Raw genomic sequence first — 20657 nt, 5'->3', positions numbered from 1 at the left:
CGCGTCACGCTCTGTGCTCAGAGCCTGGAGTCTGCTTCAGATTCTGTGTCGCCCTTTCTCTCTGCCTCTCCCCTGCTCACACTCTGTGCCTCTCTCTCTCTCTCTCAAAAATAAATAAACATTAAAAAAGCCAATAAATATTGCTATAATGTTATTTTATAATGGTAACTGTTATTGTTAACTTGTCTCCCTTAGGAGTCCAGTCTTGGCTCTATTCTGCAATTTCTATCTTGCCAATCTTCAATCTGGCCACAGGAGGGCATTAGAAGCCACCGGGAGCCGGGAGCCCCCTAGTGGCCACTAGAGGTCTCCAAGGCACTGGCTCCGCCCACAGATCTCCAGGGGCTCCGTTTGCTCACTTGTTGGGAAGTGGAGTCTCTGGAGGACACCAGGTTCCTAGGTGGACTTGGTGGGCAGGCAGGATCAGAAGAAGAGCCTCCAGCAGACACCGGCACCCCCCCACCCCCACCCCTGCACACTCTGAGACCTCAAGACACTTGCAGGAGACTTCCTAGTCTGGGTTACCGCCATACAGTGGCTTTGCAGCTCTGGTCCCATGTCTTTGACCTTCTCTACCCTTCAGAGTCTCTTCTGGGCACATGTTCCAAGTAGGCTTAGAGGAAGATGAAGGGAGAGAGATTCTGCAAGGGATTCCTGGCAGATGAGCAAGGCTGAACTCCATATTTGAAGAATGCAGGCCAAACCCGAGCCGCATGGTGGAAGAGTAGTCCTCATGGCCCAGAAGTTCGAGGAGGGAGTGTGTGAAATGCATTTACAACTGCTCCACTGAAACTTGCTGGAATCTCACTCCTTTGGTCCTGGCGTTTTGTTTTGTTCAATTCCAGGGTCAGATCGAGGTTGTTTTTAGATTTACTAACCACTTTTCACCCCCATGCTCTCAACTTTTAGAATTTCAGAGAGGAGGGGTTGTTGGAGGTGATTAGCCTACCCCCTCTTGTTACTGATTCAGGAGGTGGAGTGACTTCCCAAGGGCCATGGCTTGGAACAAGATCCAGGTCTCCCAACTTCTCCTGTGTTTTCTTCATCACTTAGATGAGGGCATGGCTGATTTGGGGCCCCTCTTAGTGGAATATATAGGGGATAAGCAGTAATATATAGAGACTCAGCTGTTGACTCATGAATATTGGTTCAACTCCAGCTCCATATTGCTTTTCTGCAAAATCCTTGCATTGCATAATTTCAGAACTCATTGAAATTCCTCCTGGTTATTTTTCCTCTTGTTATGAAACCTTTTCTCCCCAGAACTCCTAGCACCTGAATTCCTCTGCTTACATGGTGGCCAAGCTCTACTCCTTTACCCAAATAGGCTTCTGTGTTGCACATGCCAGTCTGACCTGGGTCAGGATGACTTTCCTCGACTGGAGTCCATGTCTTTTCTTTCCTAGAAGCCTGCCCAGATACTTAAATCCCAGGCTGAAGGCCTGGTGTCCTCTGCCTCAGGACACCTCACCAGCCCATACAGAGGAAGTGAGTCACAGCAGGGCAGGCAGCTTGGGGCACTGTGGGTGTGGCCATGTCTGCCCTGGGCACTGGGGGATGGGTCAGAAAGGTAGTGATCAAAATCTCCTGGTCCAGTCAAGGCAGGAGTGTGTGTGCTCCTGCTCTGTTGACCAGACGGGGTAACATCATTCTAATGCTGCCCACAGCCACTGCTCCCTCCCCCATCCACCTTCTCTTTTGTCTCCTGGGGGAGTGATACACCCTCTTATCTTTATTTCTCAGGCCTTGACTATCCAACTCCTGCCCCCAAACTTCCCCTGCCCACTGCTATCTTAAAAAGGTTCAACGGTCTTCGGTCCTCCGAGCAATCATTTAAACCGTCTTGTGCCTGGCGGGGGTGGGGGTGGGTGGGGGGCACCTGGGTGGCTCAGTTGGTTGAGTGTCGGACTCTTGATGTCCCCGCTGGGGTCATGATCCCTGGGTTGTGGGTTGGAGCTCCGCATAGGGCTCTGCGCTGAGTGTGGAGCCTGCTTAGGATTCTCTCACTTCCTCTGCCCTTCTATCCCACTCACACACTCTCTCTCTCTCTCTCTCTCTCTCTCAAATAAATAAAATAAGAAAAATAAAATAAAGTCTTATGGGCACCTTTGGAGAAACATGGCATCTAGGAAAACTGCTTGGGGGGCGCCTGGGTGGCGCAGTCGGTTAAGCGTCCGACTTCAGCCAGGTCACGATCTCGCGGTCCGTGAGTTCGAGCCCCGCGTCAGGCTCTGGGCTGATGGCTCGGAGCCTGGAGCCTGTTTCCGATTCTGTGTCTCCCTCTCTCTCTGCCCCTCCCCCGTTCATGCTCTGTCTCTCTCTATGCCAAAAATAAATAAAAAAAAAAAAAAAAAAAAAAAAAAAAAAAGGAAAACTGCTTGAGAAAAGGGTTCAGAAGCTACAGAAAGGGAACCAAATAGTACAAGGTGTGAGGAGGTAGAGAGGCACCCAAAGGTTAGCTGGAGCCCAAACAAGAGACACTGCACCCAGCTGGAAAAGGGCCTGTGGGTGTGTAGCACAGAGGAATCTGGGGAGGACTCTCAAGAAAGGTAGAGGGAATTCTGGATTGGAAGGCAGAGGGAGAGGGTACAGGGAGGTAAAAAGATGTAAGCAGTAAGGGTCAGGGAGGAATTCAGCCTGGGGCAAAGGAAGACAGGGCTGGAGGGCTTGCTGGGATCTGGAAAATCAGGCTGGCCTGGGCTAAAAAACTGCAGAAGAGCCCACTGGGGGCTGGTTCGGTGAGAAGTGGGCCAGGGGTTGGGCCGATAGCTCTCATTTCTCTAGTGGTAGGAATGCGCTGAGGGTCCTACTGCAAAGAGCAAATGAATAAATAGCTTGGAAATCAGCCCCTGCTTCCACAAGTCTCCAAGACAGAGCCTCAGGTGAGGGCCAAGCTCTCAACTGGAATAGGTGGGAGGCCACTCTCCTTCCTAGCACAGCTGTTAAAACACCCGAACTTGACTAGATAAACCATGAACGAAATTACTGTCAGAGGTTCTAACTGTGATAATATAAAAGCACCAACATTTCACCAAGGTAACCAAACCAAACGAAGTTACCTCTATTGACTCAAACTTTAGATCTCTCTTTAAGCAAATCTCTCAACGCATCCTAGCCACATTCTGTCCATGCTAGGAGATGCTAGGAGTCAAGGTCAGTTTTCCAGGATAAACATGTGGCATCTTCCTGAAACATCAATTCTACCGGAGCAGGAAGGACATTTTTAAAACGTGAATCAGGAGAGGGGGAAATGGTGCAGATTGCAAAGTCAAATACATTTTACAAAACAAAAGTTGGGGGTTGGCCCTTTCAGAGCGTCCACTACAGTGGGGTGTGTGTCCACGGGGGGTAGGTTTCACCGCACTTGGGCGGAAACGTGGGTTTTAAGGCGGGGATGCAGCGGGGGACTTCGTAGGGGCCGCAGGCTCTGTGAGGAATCACCGGAGCCCGCCACCTGGGTCGGCCTAAGGGGCGCGCGGCACTGAGGTGGGGGGGCTCGCCCGAAGCCGAGGCACCTTCCCCCCTCTGCTGCCCAGTGCGGCGGGAGGTGGAAGGTGGCAACTGGTCGGGGGCACCTGGGCTGAGGTCGCCGACCGCAGTCGGGAGCCGGCAGGTGCGCGTTCGCGGGCATCTCGCGAGTCTGCCCCCCGAGGGGAGAGCCCAGCGCGGCCGCCGGGCCCGCACCTGCCTCCCCTGCTCGGGGGCTGCTCCGGGGTGCGGCGACCGCAGCGGGCGCGGGTCCGAGGGCCGAGGAAGAGGCGGCGGGAGCGGGGCTGGGCGCAGAGGCCCGGGCCCCGCCGCCCGCTCTCCCTCCCCGCCCCTGCCCCTGCCGTCGCCGGGCCGCAGGCCCACGCCCAGTCTCCCGGTTCCTGGGCCGCCCGCGGCCTTGCTCTCCGGGGCTGGGCTCGGACGCAGCCGTGCAGGGCTCGGCGGGAGGAGGAGGAAGGAGGGAGGGAGCGGGCGGGCGGGCAGGCGGAAGGGGGAGGAGAGGAGCGAGCCGAGCCAGTCCGGAGGGGGGGGGGTGCGGAGCTCGGACGCCCGGAGACACGGAGCAGCGGCTCCCGGCCCGGCCAGCCCCGCGACGCCGCTGCCGCCGCCGAGTGAGTGGGGGACCCCGGCCCGGGAGCCGCAGGCGCTGCGCGCAGGGGCGGGGAGCGGCCGCCGAAAAGTTGGGAGAAGTGGGGGCCGCTCCGACGCGGCTCCGTGGAGAGGGCCCTGGCCGCGGAGGGGGCGGGGGGGGCGGCCAGGCAGGGGCACCGGGGCGCGAGCTCCGGGCAGCGGGGCTGGGGGCGGGGGACGGCGGCCCCGAGGCGCGGGGGCGCGTGCGCGGGGTGCTCATGGCGGCGGGCCGGGGGCAGGGCGGGCCGGAGCGCCTCGCGGGAGCGGCCGGGCCCCCAGCGCCGCCGGAGGGCAGGCTGGCCGGGTGCCCCGGGCCTGAAGAAGCCAGCCCTCCTGGCAACAGGTAGGGGCTGAAGGGAGGCACCCGGAGCCGCTCGCGGAGGGCCCGAGCCGCCGGCGCCCCTTTGTTGGGGAGGAGAGTCTCCCCCCAGCCCCCCCCCCCCCGCCCCGGCCTAGCGGCGGGCCCGCGACCAGGGTGGGAGGGAGACGGGGGGTCGTGCAGACTTTTCCTCGGGCTGGTCCTCAGTGCCCGCTCCGGGAGGGAGGTCAGAGCGTCCATGTGCTTAACGGGAAACAGGAAGGAGTGGCTCTTGCGTCTGCCCCGGCCCCCCAAGGCTAAGGCTCCTATACCGTTATGGGGTGTGTGTGGCAGGGGTGGGGAGGGGGGAAGCTGCCGGTGAAACTGGTTTTCTGGGCCACAGCTTGTTAATTACCGGCCTGGAGGCTCTCTGGCAAGTAGGTTAATGGCAGGTGTGTGGCGCTAATCTTTGGCCTGAGCTTGGGGGTTTCTCTCTCTCCCCAAGCCAGGCCCCTGGCATCAAAACCTGGGCTTAAGTCACTTGAGTTGCTAGACTCAGTAGTCAGGGGGACTCTGGGGACCCTGAGGAATGGAGGAGGGAGCTGAGTCTGGGAAGGCCTCCAGGAGGCAGTCACCCTGCATTGGTGCTGGAAGGGTCGCTGCCCCCGTACCAAAGTCCAGATCACCTAATCTAAATGTGGGTGGCCAGCTGCACTTGTGGTGGGGCTCTAGGGATAAGGACTTGTCTGCAGCTTTGTGTCTCCGGGCCTGGCCTTAATCATAAAGTGACCTGCACACACTCTCTCTTCTAAACAGAGTTCCTTGTCTCCCTTGGCACCCTACAGTCCACTCCCTTCACTGGGGCCTTTGCTTTCCCCCTGGGAGGGCCGGCCTCCTCTCTCCCCTGTCACTGGCCACAGGCCACTGATTCTTTACAGCACTGCCTGGCTCAGCCTCTTCAACCTGCCTGCCTCTCCCTGCCCCTGGAGGCTGTAGTCACATGCAGTATTTGGGTGTGTTGGGGCCTCTAGCGGGGCAGCTTAGACAAGCTAAATTTGGGGACCTACACTGCGGCCTGGAACAATGACACACCTCCTGTGGGCTTCATCTAGTTCCTGAGGTGCTGTTGCTGCCTGAAAAGAGACTTTTCAACTGGAAGACCATTTGGGTCCTCCCGCTTTTTTGTAGTCCCTCAAGCCTGTGGGACCCTGTGTTTGTCACTCTCTCCTTTGCTGATCCTGTTTTCCTCAATCATATCTCCAAACTCTAAGAGCCAGAGAGACTTTTCACATTGAGTCGGACATCCCTTCCCCACCAACTCCAACTTCTGCCCTCTAAGCGTTCTGGGTTTACAAGCCCCCATGGGTACCCTCTGCCCCTTTTCATCCATCTCTGAGTGTGTGGGAGGGGTCAGTCAGAGTTGGGGTAAAGGGTGGGGGTGGGGCAGAGCCCTGTTCAAGTTCCTGGTAATCCAATGCCCATGAAATCCCTGCTCTGCTGGCCCCTTTCCAGCCTGTGCCTCAGAAAGTGGCATCTGTGTCTCTGAGGCAGGTGTGTATGTGTGTGTACATGTGTATATGTGTGTATGTATGTGAGAGAGACACACACACAGATGCATACACACCCTATCATCTCTTCATGTGTGTGTCAGGAGTAAATTCTGTGAGTGGAAAAACATCTGTAGGTGTGATTTCTCCAGCAGAAAATCAAGTATCTACCCTGAGGGCCAACTTGCTGGAAAAGCAGGGTTGTTTCCCTAGGCCAAGTAGATATCCTGCCTTCTTGGCTTGATGGGCTGGTGCCAAGAAGCCACCAGGGCTGCCTCTGGGAGCAGACTTGTTGCTTCTGTGGGGGTGTGTAAGCAGGGTGCTGGGAGCCCCTGTTGTTCACCCCCCCCACCCCCCACCCCGTGTTGAGTCAGAAGTCCTGACCCTGCTGAATCTGGTGCTTCTCCCTGCTGGGCTAGGCCCAGGGTGGGGAAGGGTGGGCAGGGAGGGGGTAGCATTCCTCTGCTAATGGAAGTCCTAGGCTGGGCCGCAAGGGAGGGCTGTGGTCACAGAAAGACTGAAAGCCAAGTGTGAGAGAGCCCCCATGAATCTGCATCTCTGAGCTCCTGACACACCATATTCTTTGGCTTTCCCTGTTTGGGATGGGAAGGGGATGAGTGCTATCTTGTCCTGGGGTTGAGATAGTTGCACTATCCTGGTGATTGCCCTTGACCACTCTCTGACACTTTTTCTGCCAGCTTCCCCAGCTTCTCACTTTCTTTGGAGGGATAGACTGGCAGAAGACGTTCCTGGACCCCAGGAGTCAGGGAGAGGGGCCCCACTCCTACCCTCTGGGACCCCAGCCGGTCTTCTGAATCTTTAATCCTCAAAATGTCCCTGACAAGAGAAACTTCCTGCCAGTTTTCACTGACCAGTGTAGGGATGGGGCACAATCTCCAGGCCTGTCTGTACCTTTGGCTTTAGATCTCAGTGAATGACAAGTTGGGCTCTAAGAGACAGCAGTCAGGGGACATGTCAGGTGTACTTCCCTACCTCCAATCTAGCTAAGCTAAGAATGTGGAAAGGAGGATCCAGAGATGTGCTAGCACATCCTAGGCCTTTTACCTTGCCCCCTCTCCATTAAATTTTCTCTATCTTTTCTCCAGGATAAAAGTGTGTCGTACACATGGTCGTGTGGGTAAAGTTCCACTGTGGATAATTATGTTTAATTTTGTTCAGTTCAAAAAGGTTCCATCTCTTTAACTGATTAAATATTTATTCTGGCTAAGGTGGAGGGGGAAGGGGCAATGAATGCCCTCAGGACCTGAGGCCTGGAGAGAGAGAGAGAGAGAGAGAGAATGTGTGTGTGTGTGTGTGTGTGTGTGTGTGTGAGAGAGAGAGAGAGAGAGAGAGAGAGAGAGAGACTGGGGGAAGGTGAAGCTGAAGCTCCTTTATTGTCAGTGCTGACCTCTGATTTCATCTGAGAGCAGTGACCAGGAGTGGGGACAAGAGGGTAAAGTCCTTGAGCTGGAATAATGACCCGTGACAGGCTGAGAGGGATTTCGCAAGTGCTTCTGTGGTGGGTGTGGGCGGAGCTGTTGGAAGAGCAGCCGGAGGACCAGCCCAGCTCAGCTGAGATCTGATCAGCCTTCAGCCAGTGGCACCAACTGGTGTCCAATTCACAGTGGAGAACAATCTCCCCACTCTCTTCCCTCCCTGGGTGGGAGGAGACCACCTTCCTTCTGTGTCAGCGCTTCATTCCAAGGCCAGCCTGAATACCACCACCTCTCTTCCCTCCTGGGAGGATGAGGGCTGGGAGCCTGGAAACTTCTGCCCTTGCCATCCTGCTGGCGTTCATTGCTGAGTCCCAGGACTGCCAGGTATTGTGTTGGTACCGGCATCACTGACGCTTCAGGACCATCTTGCTCTTAGCTCCAAGCGGCTGCTGTCCCCCTCGGGAGCCACAGACAGTGGCTGTGTAGGATACGTCAAAGGAGGTCTGTATCCTCCCTCATTCTGGTATCCAAGTGGTTGGTCACTACCACCCTGGTGATCCTTTCTCTAACAGTGGAGGAAAAGGTGGGGCTGCGGGGGAAGCAACAGCTTTTATTATCTGAGAGTATTTGTGATGGGTGTTCCCCTGCAGACTAGTTAGGGTTTTATTTTCTAGATGAGCCTTAGGAAGAAATAGTTCCTAGTCCCACCAGATGTCTTGGTCTGCTGTCACCATGGTCTGTCCCCCAATCCCTGATCCTTTGCAGCCTTGCTTTCACTTTATTTCTGAAAAGAGGCTTCAGTTAAGAGTTCTTCAGCCTTATTTGCTGGGATTGGATGTCTCAGCATGGGGTGTTAATCTTGTGTGTGATAGTTTGAGGTCCACTGATTGTCCTGGGGCTCAGCATCCTTTAGGGACATCATTTTACTGTACTCCAGCCTCTTAATTTTCCCTAGGGACCTGTTACCTGGATGGGTTGTAGGGAAGGAGGAGGTAGGGTCGCCTCAGCCCTGCAATCTGTTTTCGGGGCTTCCCTGACAGGGAAGCTTCCAGCTGTGGGTTGGCTTGAGGGATGGAGGGGGTAGCTGAAGAGTGGGATGGGGGAGGGTGCCTCCTTTACTCAGATTGTTGGTTACAGCCTCTAGGGCCAGATCCTGCCTGTCCTCCGTGCTGGGGTAGCAACATGACTGGAAGACCCCAAGGTTCTTAGTTCTAGAGAATTGGGACTCCTGGGGGTTGTTAGCATCACCCTTCAGTTGCTAAAAACAGTAAATGTTAGAACTGGAAAGGCACCATGTTGCAGATGAAGAAGCTGATTTGTCCGAGGCCATTGGCCAGGACCAGAATCCAGGGCTTGAATCTCTGTCCCCTTCTCCTTTGTTACACCATGGAAACTTTCATCTCTCTTTTCCCCCATAGCTGCCCCCTGTGATGCCCTCTCCCTTCCCCCCTCCTCACTCAGGATGCTCCAGACCCTGTATGACTACTTCTGGTGGGAACGGCTGTGGCTGCCTGTGAACTTAACCTGGGCTGATCTAGAAGACCGGGATGGACGTGTCTATGCCAAAGCCTCAGACCTCTACATCACACTACCCCTGGCCTTGCTCTTCCTCATCGTTCGATACTTCTTTGAGCTGTGAGCATACTGCCCCTACCCCCATGCCTTCCTTGGCTGCCAGACACAGTGAAATTTCTCGCATTTCAAGTCCGTCTCTTGCTGTTTAATTGGCGCTGGGTCCCGCTCTTCTGGCCACCCCAATCCCTGCCTACTGTGCGCCCCCCACTGATCCCTGCCTACTGTGCACCCCCCCACTGATCCCTGCCTCCTGTGTGCCCCCCACTGAAGGCAGCATTGTCTTCCTGAGGGTTCAGCACCCCCAGGCCCTCTCCTTCAATGGTCGTTTGTTCTCCCCCTCCCCGCTCCCGCCCGGTCACTTGTGAACACAGGCAGCTTTGTCAGCTCTGGGCAGCCCATGGAGGCCAGAGAGAGGGTTGCTGGGAAACTGAGGCCCAGGATAAAGTTGCCTGAGCTTGCAGTCCTTTCCCCTCCCAGTGTAGGGGCTACTGAGACACTGAGGTGCTTCCAGAGAGCCAGACACTTCTCACTCCTATCCCTTCCTCAGTTACGTGGCCACCCCACTGGCTGCCCTCCTGAACATAAAGGAGAAAACTCGGCTGCGGGCACCTCCCAACCCCACCTTGGAGCATTTCTACCAGACCAGTGGCAAGCAGCCCAAACAGGTTTGAGCCGCAGACCCCAGCCTGGCAGTCACTGGGTGCTGAGGAGGGGAGGGCAGAGGGAGGGGGCAGGCTGCAGGGCCAACCCTGGTGGGTGAAGAGAGGAGAGGGCAGGGGTGCCGACCTAGCTTCTCGCTGGGAGAGGGCGGGAGGGTGGGGGAGCCGAAGCCAGATGGTAATGGGGCTTCCTCACGACACCCAGGCAGAGGTAGAGCTCCTGTCACGGCAGAGCGGGCTCTCTGGCCGCCAGATAGAGCGCTGGTTCCGGCGCCGCCGCAACCAGGACCGGCCCAGTCTCCTCAAGAAGTTCCGAGAAGCCAGGTAGGGGAGGTTGGGGCAGGAGAAACTGGGCGGCAGAGGAAGCTCTGATGTATCTTGCTGGGAGGGGTGGGCCATGGCCCTGTGCGAGGAGAGGCTGTACCTAGGTGAGCAGGTGAATTTGGTTACTAATGATATTGAGAGGATATCTGGGGGCACTTGGGGGTGGCTGGAGGGCTATGCCACTCTTCCAGTCCTTTCTGCTTCCTCTTGCAGCTGGAGATTCACCTTTTATCTGATCGCTTTCATTGCTGGCATGGCCGTCATTGTGGATGTGAGTGGGGATTAATGGGAGGTGGGAGTAGGCTCTCTAGTAAGGTGGGATGAGGCCACAGAACTTGGGTCCCTCCTCTTTTAACCTCTCACTGTCTCTCTGCAGAAACCCTGGTTCTATGACATGAAGAAGGTTTGGGAGGGATATCCCATACAGGTATGAAATGGGGTCCTGACTCATTATATAGCATCAAGGTAGGACAGGACTAGGACACACATGCCCTTGTGAAGAGAGGATCTCTGGAACACATGGCAGAAGGCACTGGAGTCATGGTGCTAAAGCGCTTTGGGCTAGAAGGGCTGGGTTTGGACAGGTGAGACTCTTGGGACCTGCTGCTCCAGGGCCCCTTACCTTTCTTTCTCTTCGCTCTCCCAGAGCACCATCCCTTCCCAGTATTGGTACTACATGATTGAACTTTCTTTCTACTGGTCCCTGCTCTTCAGCATTGCCTCTGATGTCAAGCGAAAGGTGGGTCAGGGAGCTGTGCCATTAAGCCTAAGGAACCAAGATAAATCCCTGGGAGGAAGAGCCCCTGCTTTGATTTCTGGGTATTTGGATGGAGCTGTGGGTTGAGGGGCACAAAGGGGAAGGGGAGGTAGGAATAGTGGGGGCTGGGGAACAGTTAATAGTGCCCTGGAGCCTGCATCTTTCCTTCAGGATTTCAAGGAACAGATCATCCACCACGTGGCTACCATCATCCTCATCAGCTTCTCCTGGTTTGCCAATTACATCCGAGCAGGGACTCTGATCATGGCTCTTCATGACTCTTCTGACTACCTGCTAGAGGTCAGGCTTCCTGGGCCATTTCTTCAAACCTAGAGACTCTGGTGCAGGTTCTCCCATCCCTCTCCCTTTTTTGCAGGGGGTGGTAGTGGTGGTGGTGGTGGTGGTGGTGGTGGTGGTGCTGTTGATGTTCCTGGGACCAAGGAAGCGGGGGGCACAGAGCCAGCGTGTGTATGAACATATATGGGAGAGTCAGGAGCCTGTGATGATGGATGGGGCTATCTATGCAGTCGGCCAAGATGTTTAACTATGCGGGATGGAAAAACACCTGCAACAACATCTTCATTGTCTTCGCCATTGTCTTCATCATCACCCGACTGGTCATCCTGCCCTTCTGGTGAGTAGGCCAGATGACACTCCTGTCCTCAAGGAATCAGGAGTCTTGCCTCTCCCTGCCCCCTCCTCTGTGTGTTTACAATTCCCTCTACTTTTCCGCTGCAGGATCTTGCACTGCACCGTGGTGTACCCACTGGAGCTCTACCCTGCCTTCTTTGGCTACTACTTCTTTAATTCCATGATGGGAGTGCTACAGCTGCTACATGTCTTCTGGGCCTACTTCATTCTGCGCATGGCCCACAAGTTCATAACTGGAAAGGTGAATGCTCTGTAGGCCCCACTACCTTCAACTCTAGAAACCACCCAAACTCCCTCCCGTACCAGCAACCTGCTAAGAGACTACTGTGGGGCCCTGGGTAAAGCAGGACAAGCCTGCTGAGAGAGGCATTTCTTGGGGGTTTGAGGACAGCGAGTAACCCTTCTTATCCCTTCCACAGCTGGTAGAAGATGAACGCAGTGACCCGGAAGAAACCGAGAGCTCAGAGGGGGAGGAGGCTATAGCAGGGGGAGGAGCAAAGAGCCGGCCACTAGCCAACGGCCACCCTGTCGGCCACCCTGTCGTCAGTAACAACCATCGTAAGAATGACTGAACCATTGTCCCTGCTGCCCCTCAGATTAATGCGTAAAGCCAAGGAACTAGTCCCTCCACCCCACAGGGCCACTTTGAGCCCTGGGGGCTGGGGAGGGGGGCTGGGAAGCAGAAAGCAAGGAGAAAGTTCTTCTGTGTCCCAGCCCCCTTCTTTGTCGCCCAGTTGCCTTTAAACCAAATTCAAACCAGCCAATCCCCAGGTAGAGGGGAGGCTGGTACATCCTTTGTTAGAGGGGGATGGACTTCTTTTCCTCTCTTTTTTCCAAGGTGTACTGTTGTTTTTGAGGCCCTTCCTCAGCTCTGGGGGTGGGGGTTACAACTCACATTCCTTATTCTTCAGAATTTGGCCCCAGCTGTTTGCCTCTGACCCCCTGACCTCCAGAGCCAGGGTCGTGCCTTACTGTGCCACCTGTGGGCCTCATTCTGCCAAAGATGGACCAAGGCTCACCTTTCTAGGCTCCCTAACTTGGGCCAGAAACCAAAGCTGAGCTTTCACTTTTTTCCCTCCAAAGACACAAATGAATTGAGTGTAGGAGGGTACATATGACCCCTGCCCTACCTCTGCCAAAAAGGAGGAGCCACACTGGGACTGTTCAGCCGGTCTACGTGTCACTTCTCTGCCAGCTCTCTCTAGTCACAGGTCCAAGATCTTACTGCCTCCTTTCTCTGGCCTCTTTCCCTAGGCTAGCTGGTTTGGAATAGAATGGCAACTAGTTCTAATTTTTATTTATTAAACATTCAGTGTTTTGGTTTTCAAGCCAGAATTACAGCTAGCACCTGGCATTTGAGCAGAGGGACCACTTCAGACCAAAATGTACTGTTAATGGTGTTTTTTTTTTTTTTTTTAATTAAAATATATTAAAGACGAAAACATGGCAACAAGTGTCTGAGACTAGCAGGAACTGCGAAGGGGGATCAACTAAATAAACTAAGGTAGTCTTCCTCATGGTTATGTAATGTTTTCATTTTTAAATTTCATATGGCAAATAAGAAAAAACCAAGGAGGGTAAGAGATTAATGACAGCTCCACCTTGGGAAGGGTGGGGGCGAGGAAACAGTGCTGTTCCAGACAGACCCAGAGTTAGAAGTGTGGGGACCGAGAAAGAGAAATCAAATCACAATCTTAGTTTTAACATCTTGTTAAAAGACGTTCAAGAAACCATACAAATGAAGGATAGTAAACGCACAGCCCTCATTCCAGGAATAAAGTCTGTCAGAAGCATGGACACTTGAACACACACAGGCTGGGAGGGAGGAGTAACAGGAGGACCGACGGATGTCAGGCCCAGGTTGGTGTGGTGACCTCTCCCCACCCCTGGCGCTTCAGGAGGTGGAGGAGGGACCTTGTCTGCTAGCACCACATTGGAAGGGACCTCCTGATCCAGAGCCCCAATTTCTACCTACTAGGAGCCGGGGGAGGGGCACGACTGGAGGCAGGGTCAGAGTCGGAGAGTCAGGAAGACCCAGTTCCTGAGGAAAGGATGCTTTGGGAAGGGTTCGGGACGTTGAGAAGGCTGTCCTCTACAGAAGCCGCCCCCTGCATTCAATGGCCCCGCAGCAGCACAGCAGCTCCTTGCCTTCCACACTGCCCACCTCATAGTTGTAGTCCCAAGTCAGCTCAGTCCCGGCCCGGATCCTCCTGGACAGGAAGGAAGGGACAGGTTCGGTGAAGGCAGCCACCAGGTGCATGCGGCACGGGAGCACAGACAGAATGCTGCTCTTCCCCCCCACCCCCCTCCCTGATCCCCTCTTACTTGCTGGCAAAGAAGGCCACCCAGGGGAAGCGAAGATCGTGAGTGTCCACAAAGACATTCTGGACAAACAGGTTGGGGCTGCAGCTGTGCTGTGGGTTTAAGGACAGGATGCATAAGAAACGAGGAAACAGAACCCGGCTTTGTGGGGTAAGCAGGAGTTGGATAAAATATGCCATGTGCTCCTCCCCATCACAGTGGAGTTTTGAAAGAAAGCTACCTCTTTAAGATGCTCGAGATCAAGAATTGCTGACAAGAAAAGGTGGGTTTATACAGTTAAAAGAACTGTTCTTTTGTTAAAAGAACAAAAAATTTGACGATGGTACGATAATCCAGCATCTAGAGGTGAGGGGGAGGGGGGTCTCACATTGAGGTAGCGGCCCAGGTTGCCTTCGAGCTTGGCGTCGATGATGTAGCAAGACTCCTCCCCATCGTAGAACTGGCGTGTGTTCTTACGGACAGGTGCGCTCTCCCCCTTTTCCACGGATGCCATGTTGGTTGACTTAATGGCAATCCCATGGGTTGACTTAAGAGCAAAGCCCCGGGTTGATTTTACTGCCACCTGGCGCTTTGCTGGACCTGGACAGGAAGGAGAACGGGCTTAGGCCCTATCCCATTTCGCGACATTCTACCCCCCCCCCCCGCCCCAGGTTTCCATCCCACCCACTGCACTGCAGGAATGCCGGTTAGCTGGGCCCTTGGGGCAAAGATCCTAACTGGCAGTTTTTTTCAAGCAGGATTACATCTGTTGGGTAAAGCTGAGAGGAAAGAGTAGGGAAGTGGAAAGGAGAAAGGAAGGGGATGCGTCGAACAGTTGAGCTGGGAGTCAGAAAACCCTCCCAGACATGTGTCAACTCTTAAGATCTGAATTTTTTCGTCCTACTTCCTTAGCTTCCTTAAAAAAGCCTCTATCCCAACTTTCTGATCGTTCCTTCCTACCACCCCCAACATTCTAGACTACCAGACATGTTCTTCTTGTCCTCAAAGTCATCTGCTTCAGAGCCAGAGGAGATGGTCTGGATATCATCGCTGTCCACTGCTGTGGCTGAAGTCTGGCCGGTGGTGGGCTTCCGGCTGGTCCCACTTTCCCCCTCGCTTTCTGTGCTGCTGGACAGTGTTAAGACATCCTGGAAAACAGAAGAGTGAGAAGAAAGAAGAGTAAATGGTGAGGACCCACTCAAGTTCTTGCTCTTCCTACGGTCAGGCAGGAAGAGGCTAAGACTACAGCAAGAGAAAGACTAGACGCTGGACAAAGAAAGGCAAGGCAGGAAGTCACAGCCAAAGAAATAAGAAGGGATATATTGGGAATTATCATCAAGGACCCGAGACGGTGAGGGGAATATTCCTCAGACTCAGCGCCAAACACAAGGCTGGGGGAGGTACAGCTTGAGGAACAAGGTTACTTACATCAGCGTTGGACTGAGCAGAGGCCATGAGTCGTCGGCTCTGATGCATACTAGTCTTACTAGGTGGGCGGCGAAGTCCTTCAAGTTTCATGGGAGAAGGATTGTAACCATAATTTCGAGAGCTTTCAGTGATTCTAAAGGGAGGGGAAGGAATAAGAGGGGATCAGATTACTGGCTGTTTCTTAGGCTTTTTTTTTTTTTTAACATTTATTCTTTTTTTTTTTTTTTTTTTTTTAAGAGACAGAGAAAGAGCACAAGTGGGGGAGGGCAGAGAGAGAGGGAGACACAGAATCTGAAACAGGCTCCAGGCTTTGAGCTGTCAGTGCAGGGCCTGATACGGGGCTCAAACCCACAAACCATAAGATCATGACTTGAGCTGAAGTCGGACGCTTACCCGACTGAGCCACCCAGGTGCCCCTTTTAAAAAAAAATTTTTTTTAACATTTATCCATTTTTTTTTAAGAGAGAGAGACTGAACATGAGTGGGAGAGGGCAGGCTTCTTTTACAGGCTTGAGAGAAGACAGATTTGGAAACAGGTCAGAAACAGCAGCACTTACAAGGACATCTTGTTTCGGTCATCGGGGTCCTGGAAAAGAGCAAGTGAAGGGTTAGATGTTTTCATGGCGCTGGGTGACAGGTCCAACAATCAGAGTTCATCTCAAATGACCTCCAAAGACATCGGCCAGTGAGAAGTACACTAAAGAGATTCCTCTGCAGCTCAACAGTAACAACTGTGTTCTCATCAGGACACCCCCTGAGAAGGGTTCTCTAAACCTTCCCAATGACAGACCATAACACACTCAAGGCAAACACCGTGGGCAGATTTTACAAGGACAAGAGTTCACCACCTGTGATATGTTAAGTTTCAACATCATTAAAAATACATCTATAATCAATTCTTGGTTTTTAACTCTAACAAAAAACAGCAATGTTGTAGATAACTTGACATAACACTAAGTTAAAAAAAAATTACTTATAAATCCTTTACTTCGGAATGAACCAGACACTTTCGCTCCCCCGGATTGATTTAAAAAGTAATTTGGTTCTTGGGTGCCTGGGTGGCTCAGTCAGTTGGGCATCCGACTTCAGCTCAGGCCATGATCTCACAGCCCAGTCTGTGGGCTCGAGCCCCGTGTCGGGCTCTGTGCTGACAGCTCAGAGCCTGCTTCAAACTTTCTCCCTCTCTCTCTCTGTCCCTCCCCCATTTGTGCTCTCTCTCAAAAATAAACATTAAAAAATAAAAATAAAAAAATAATAATTTGGTTCTTTAAGCACCAGGAATGTGTTGGGTGCAGGGGGAAGATAATCAGGTTTGCCACAGAAATAAACATCCAATAAATGATCTACACATGAAGAATCAGTGTGCCATTTCAAGTTGTTCCATTACCAAAGTTCTACAAAAACTCCCGCTCTGAGAGTCTTCTGCCACCACTTACCTCTTTCTTGGCCTGCTTGAGGTCTCCCTCATCCTTGAAGCCCAGCCCTGAGGTGGAGGCCTTCTCAGCCTCCCCTCTGCCTCCCCCAGCCCGGCCTTCCCCACCTTCGTTAGTCTTGAAGGATGAACGGCTATCAGAGTCAGCAAAGCCACCTTCACTGACACTATTGCAGCTCAACCATGAGGCCACCTTATTCTTGGGTGTCTCTTCAGAGGAAGGCGGATTGCAGCCACCCCCAGGGATCGCTGGAGGGACAGGAATATGGGAGGGCCCAAGGTCTGGGGGGCGGGAGTCCTTGGAAGCCGTCTCAGACAGTCCGTTTTCCTTTTGGCCCCGGGTCTGCCTCCGGGTAGCATAGCTGCGCCACACAGAGCTGGTACTGAAGTCCTCATCTTTACAGAAGTTATCATCGGAACTGTCGTCATTGGACTCTTCGGGATCCTCTGTACCGCTGTTGCCATCTTCCTGGTCCTTCAAGTCCACCCCGCTGCTGTCGGACGAACAGGGGGCATCACTCTCATATCCTTCCTTGAAGTTCTCCACACTCTCGATATGGTCCAGATTGGCAAAGTACTCATCACCCATCTCCAGGCCCTCCTTGTCCGCAAAGTCATCTGTCAGGATCTTGCCTGGGAATGAAGAGAATTAAAGGCCTTCTAGGGTTATGAGGATCTTTTAGAGAGTGTAGGGGTCCTTCCCACAATACCTAGCCCAGCAGCACACAGTCAAAAACACCTCCATCATGGGCTCTCCCTTGTCTCTGATGATGCCCTCCTCCTCGGGGTCGTCACGAGAGGCTGGGGAGCTTTACTCTGGTTTCAAATCCTGCCCTCTCTACCATCCCTTTCTGCCTCTTCACTTGGTTTACCAAAAGGGCATCTGCAGCTATGCTGAAAGCCTCTGGGTGGAGGAGGGTGATGTGGGATAAAATGACGTACTGGACTCTGCTCCCACATCCCTCGTCTGAAAAATCCTCTGTCCACTTTCACCCCTTTTCTTGCTTGTCCTTCTGTCCCTCCCTGGTCCACCCCGACAGGCACATCACTTGTCATGTTCTTTACAGAAGAAAATCATGGCCTCCTCTTACTCCCAAGTTCTCGTGTCAAGCATTTTATTCTCATTCACCCTCTGTCTGATTCAATTCCCCGTGGTGTCCTAACCCCAGGGGCAACTCTTTCATCACCAACCTGCATAAATACAGACGAAGGATCCTTTGGCAATGTCATCCAAGCAGCGAATACCCCAGCCCTTGTTCTGCGTCTTGAATAGCTGTAGCCGAACCTGGAGCCCGTGCTGCACCAACCGGTTTGTGCACATGTTTGGGTCACATTTACAACGTTTGTTACACTCATAAACTCTGGGAGGAAGTTACAATAAAATCAGTCATAACGTGATCACTAGAGCATCCACGCAGTCCTGTTAATTGTAACAGAACTGTTACGACTCTTGAGGTATCATCACTTATTAGGTAATGATCTAAGTGAGTGAATTTACTGAACTGTTTATGCTCTTTGATTCATCTGGGAATATAGCCCAAGGAAGTAATTCAGAACAGGGAAAAGTGATTTATACAGGTATTTATGGCACTAGTAACAGTGAATACCAGAATGTCTACTGCCTGGAGAAAAGCCAAGCAAACTGATGTGAATACAGGTTAAGAGCCATTAAAATCAGTAGATAGGCAGGGCACCTGGGTGGCTCAGTCAGTTAAGTGTCCGACTTTGGCTCAGGTCATGATCTCCACAGCTTGTGAGTTTGAGCCCTGCATCAGGCTCTGTGCTGACAGCTCAGAGCCGAGAGCCTGCTTCAGATTCTGTATCTCCCTCTGTCTCTGGCCCTCCCTTGCTCACGCTCGCTCTCTCTCAAAAATAAACATTAAAAAAAAAAAATCAGTAGATAAGCTACATCAATGTGCAGAAATAGATATATAAAATAAAGATACGTGAGGAAAGCAGAAACCAGTATGACAGATCCTGAAAGAGACTAGAGAGAAGGAGTTGGAACAAACGTTCACGGGGCTCTTCTGGTAAAGCTGATTTTCATTGTTTTATTTCATGAACATTTATTAAACACCAAGAGCTGTGCTACATACTGCAAACCTGACAATGGAAAAAAAAATCACAATCTTTCCTCTCAAGGAGCTCATATTCTATCAAGTTTAAGGAAGTGCACAGTTTATTTAAAAAATAAACTACTGAAGTTAGTACCAATTTTTCTGCTCCATCTACTTTGCTCAGTGTTAGGATTTTACTTATTTTCTTGATAAGCAGATTTAAGGGAAACATCTATTTTTGGTAAGATGACACCAGTATAATTACAGAGGTGATGACATTAGTCCTATCCCTTTGGACAAAGATGGTAAGAACAACTTCTGGTCACTGAACATTTACTTTGCGTTTGGCATTATGCTTTACATACTCTATCCTACTCTATCCTCAAAGCAGCCCTGTAAGAGTGTTAAATTTTTAACTTAAAAAATTAACTACAAAGTGGGGCGCCTGGCCAGCTCAGTTGGCAGAGCACACAACTCAATCCTGGGGCTGTGATTTGGAGCCCCACACTGGGTATAGACACCACTTAAAAAAAAAAAAAAAAAAACTACAAAAGCATAATATACACAGAAGTACCCATGTACTGTTCATGTACATGTTTACAGCTCAATGAATCTTCACAAACTGAACATACCATGTCACTAGCAACTTATCAAGAAACAACTTTGTTAGGTCCCTTAAAACCTCAGTGGGGATGGGGGGTGTTCATGGTCCTATCCTCTGTTTACACCTAATAAAACAAGATCAGCTAAGAATGGAAAAGTGAGGATTTGGACTTAGGTCTAATCACCACCATAGGAAACTTTCAGAGTAGCTACACTGAATATCATTCAACAAAATTTGAGTGATTACTATGTGCCAGGCCCTGGGTAAGCTGGCTACATGGTGAGCAAGACCGGTCCCCATCCTCATGGAGCTTACGTGCTAAAGGGAAAAAACAGAAAAGCAAGTCAAAACATAAATGAAAGCAGCCCAGCTGGTATAAAGAATACAAACAGGGTGCGCAACGAGAGAATTAAGGGAGTGAAAACGACCTAGTTTTAGAGTGACCAAGAAAGGTCTCTTTAAAGCCGAGAGCTCAAGGTTAAAGAAGATAACCATGCAAAGAACAGAGGGCGGATGGCAAGCAGAGGGCACAGCATGTACAAAGGCCCTTGAGGTAGGCTGGCACACACTGGGCAGACTGGATCCAGGAACTAAAGAGTATCAGTGTGGCTGGAACAATTTTGGAGGGAGAGAGATACGAAGGGGCCAGATAGCACAGGGTCTTGTGACCCAAGATTAACAGTTAGAATGAAATCTACAGCACAATGGGAAGCTATTAAAGTTTCAGGCAGGGAAGTGATGTATTATTTGTGGTTATATGAAAATATTTTTATGAAACATTTCAAACAGGAAAAAAGATACAATGAACGTTCATCTACTGCCCAGCATTAGCAAATCTAAACATCACTGGAAGATTCAAATTTTTTGATTATAATTAAAACATACATGATACAGTGATGCAGCTAAAGCTAATTAACTGTCTTTTCCTTTGCTTCATTTGCAATTTGCATTCAGCACAAATTCATCTGACTTCCCTGGTAGCCTCAGTCTCCTGCGAAGATGCTCAGACATACCAGGTTTCCTACCAAACCCATCTTCCCAGAGCTTCCCTCCCAGCTGGGGCTGCCCTGCTCACACTGGCCGCGGTGTCCAGGGCACGGCTGTCAGCCTGGAAGCCCCCTTCACTCCACCGTCTGTGGGATTCCCCCTCAATCCTCTTTTGAGGTAGAGCCTCTCTTTCCTGGATCAGCATGCTTTCTTCTCTCTTGACTTTCCCCCTTATTTTGGCAAACAATTCCAGTAACTTTCTGAGAAAGGGAATAATGGACAATTTTGAGGTATTTCATGTCTAAAAAATGCCTTTAGCTTACTTTCACACTTAAAACTGCTGGCCTGGGATTTAGAACTCTAGGTTAGAAATAATTTCCCCTTAGAATTCTGAAAAGAGTCCTTAATTTCCATCTAGCTCCCTATGTCATTTTGAGAAGGCTGAAGATATGCTGAGTCTTTTATTTTTGTGGTCTACTTCT

The 20657-nt window shown here is 51.8% G+C and overlaps 2 protein-coding genes across 9 annotated transcripts in view; one reads left to right on the top strand and one right to left on the bottom strand.

Annotated features, from left to right (window-relative positions):
- Positions 1-3998: 3998 nt before the first annotated feature.
- Positions 3999-12883, top strand: CERS2 (ceramide synthase 2). 4 transcript variants are annotated; one of them, XM_042994047.1, is made up of 11 exons: positions 3999-4100; positions 8862-9035; positions 9523-9640; positions 9840-9958; positions 10172-10229; positions 10335-10385; positions 10605-10697; positions 10887-11015; positions 11243-11349; positions 11454-11607; positions 11786-12883. In XM_042994047.1, the coding sequence occupies exons 2-11, from the start codon at positions 8863-8865 to the stop codon at positions 11936-11938; spliced, it is 1155 nt and encodes a 384-aa protein (XP_042849981.1). In that variant the 5' UTR covers positions 3999-4100; position 8862; the 3' UTR covers positions 11939-12883. The 4 variants fall into 4 exon arrangements, with proteins under 4 accessions (XP_042849981.1, XP_042849983.1, XP_042849982.1 ...); XM_042994049.1 differs by having other exon boundaries at positions 4000-4100; positions 8819-9035; XM_042994048.1 differs by lacking the exon at positions 3999-4100 and adding an exon at positions 4352-4462.
- Positions 12884-13060: 177 nt separating this feature from the next.
- SETDB1 (SET domain bifurcated histone lysine methyltransferase 1) overlaps positions 13061-20657 on the bottom strand; it is a 34471-nt gene continuing 26874 nt past the window's right edge. For 4 of the 5 annotated variants that reach the window (XM_007088087.3, XM_007088086.3, XM_007088088.3 and 1 more), the window contains 8 exons: positions 17719-17888; positions 16532-17160; positions 15653-15681; positions 15096-15228; positions 14650-14815; positions 14056-14267; positions 13692-13780; positions 13061-13576 (listed from right to left, as the gene is read on the bottom strand). In XM_007088087.3, the coding sequence (XP_007088149.2) occupies positions 13459-13576; positions 13692-13780; positions 14056-14267; positions 14650-14815; positions 15096-15228; positions 15653-15681; positions 16532-17160; positions 17719-17888 (1546 nt within the window). In that variant the 3' untranslated portion in view covers positions 13061-13458. Of the gene's footprint in view, positions 13577-13691; positions 13781-14055; positions 14268-14649; positions 14816-15095; positions 15229-15652; positions 15682-16531; positions 17161-17718; positions 17889-20263; positions 20436-20657 lie in introns of those variants that run through there. The other variant, XM_015540188.2, reaches the window with a different exon arrangement.

Source organism: Panthera tigris, chromosome C1 (genome assembly GCF_018350195.1).
Source record: "Panthera tigris isolate Pti1 chromosome C1, P.tigris_Pti1_mat1.1, whole genome shotgun sequence".
NCBI classification, from domain to species: domain Eukaryota; kingdom Metazoa; phylum Chordata; class Mammalia; order Carnivora; family Felidae; genus Panthera; species Panthera tigris.
The sequence above is the reverse complement of the archived record's forward strand: the minus strand, read 5'-3'. Positions and strand labels throughout refer to the sequence as shown.

Excerpts from the sequence above, each read along its gene's own strand:
- CERS2 (XM_042994047.1), top strand. The coding sequence starts at position 8,863 with ATGCTCCAGACCCTGTATGACTACTTCTGGTGGGAACGGCTGTGGCTG. Across the intron at positions 9,036-9,522 it reads GTTCGATACTTCTTTGAGCT|TTACGTGGCCACCCCACTGG; the intron begins GTGAGCATACTG and ends TCCCTTCCTCAG. Across the intron at positions 11,016-11,242 it reads CTTCTGACTACCTGCTAGAG|TCGGCCAAGATGTTTAACTA; the intron begins GTCAGGCTTCCT and ends CTATCTATGCAG.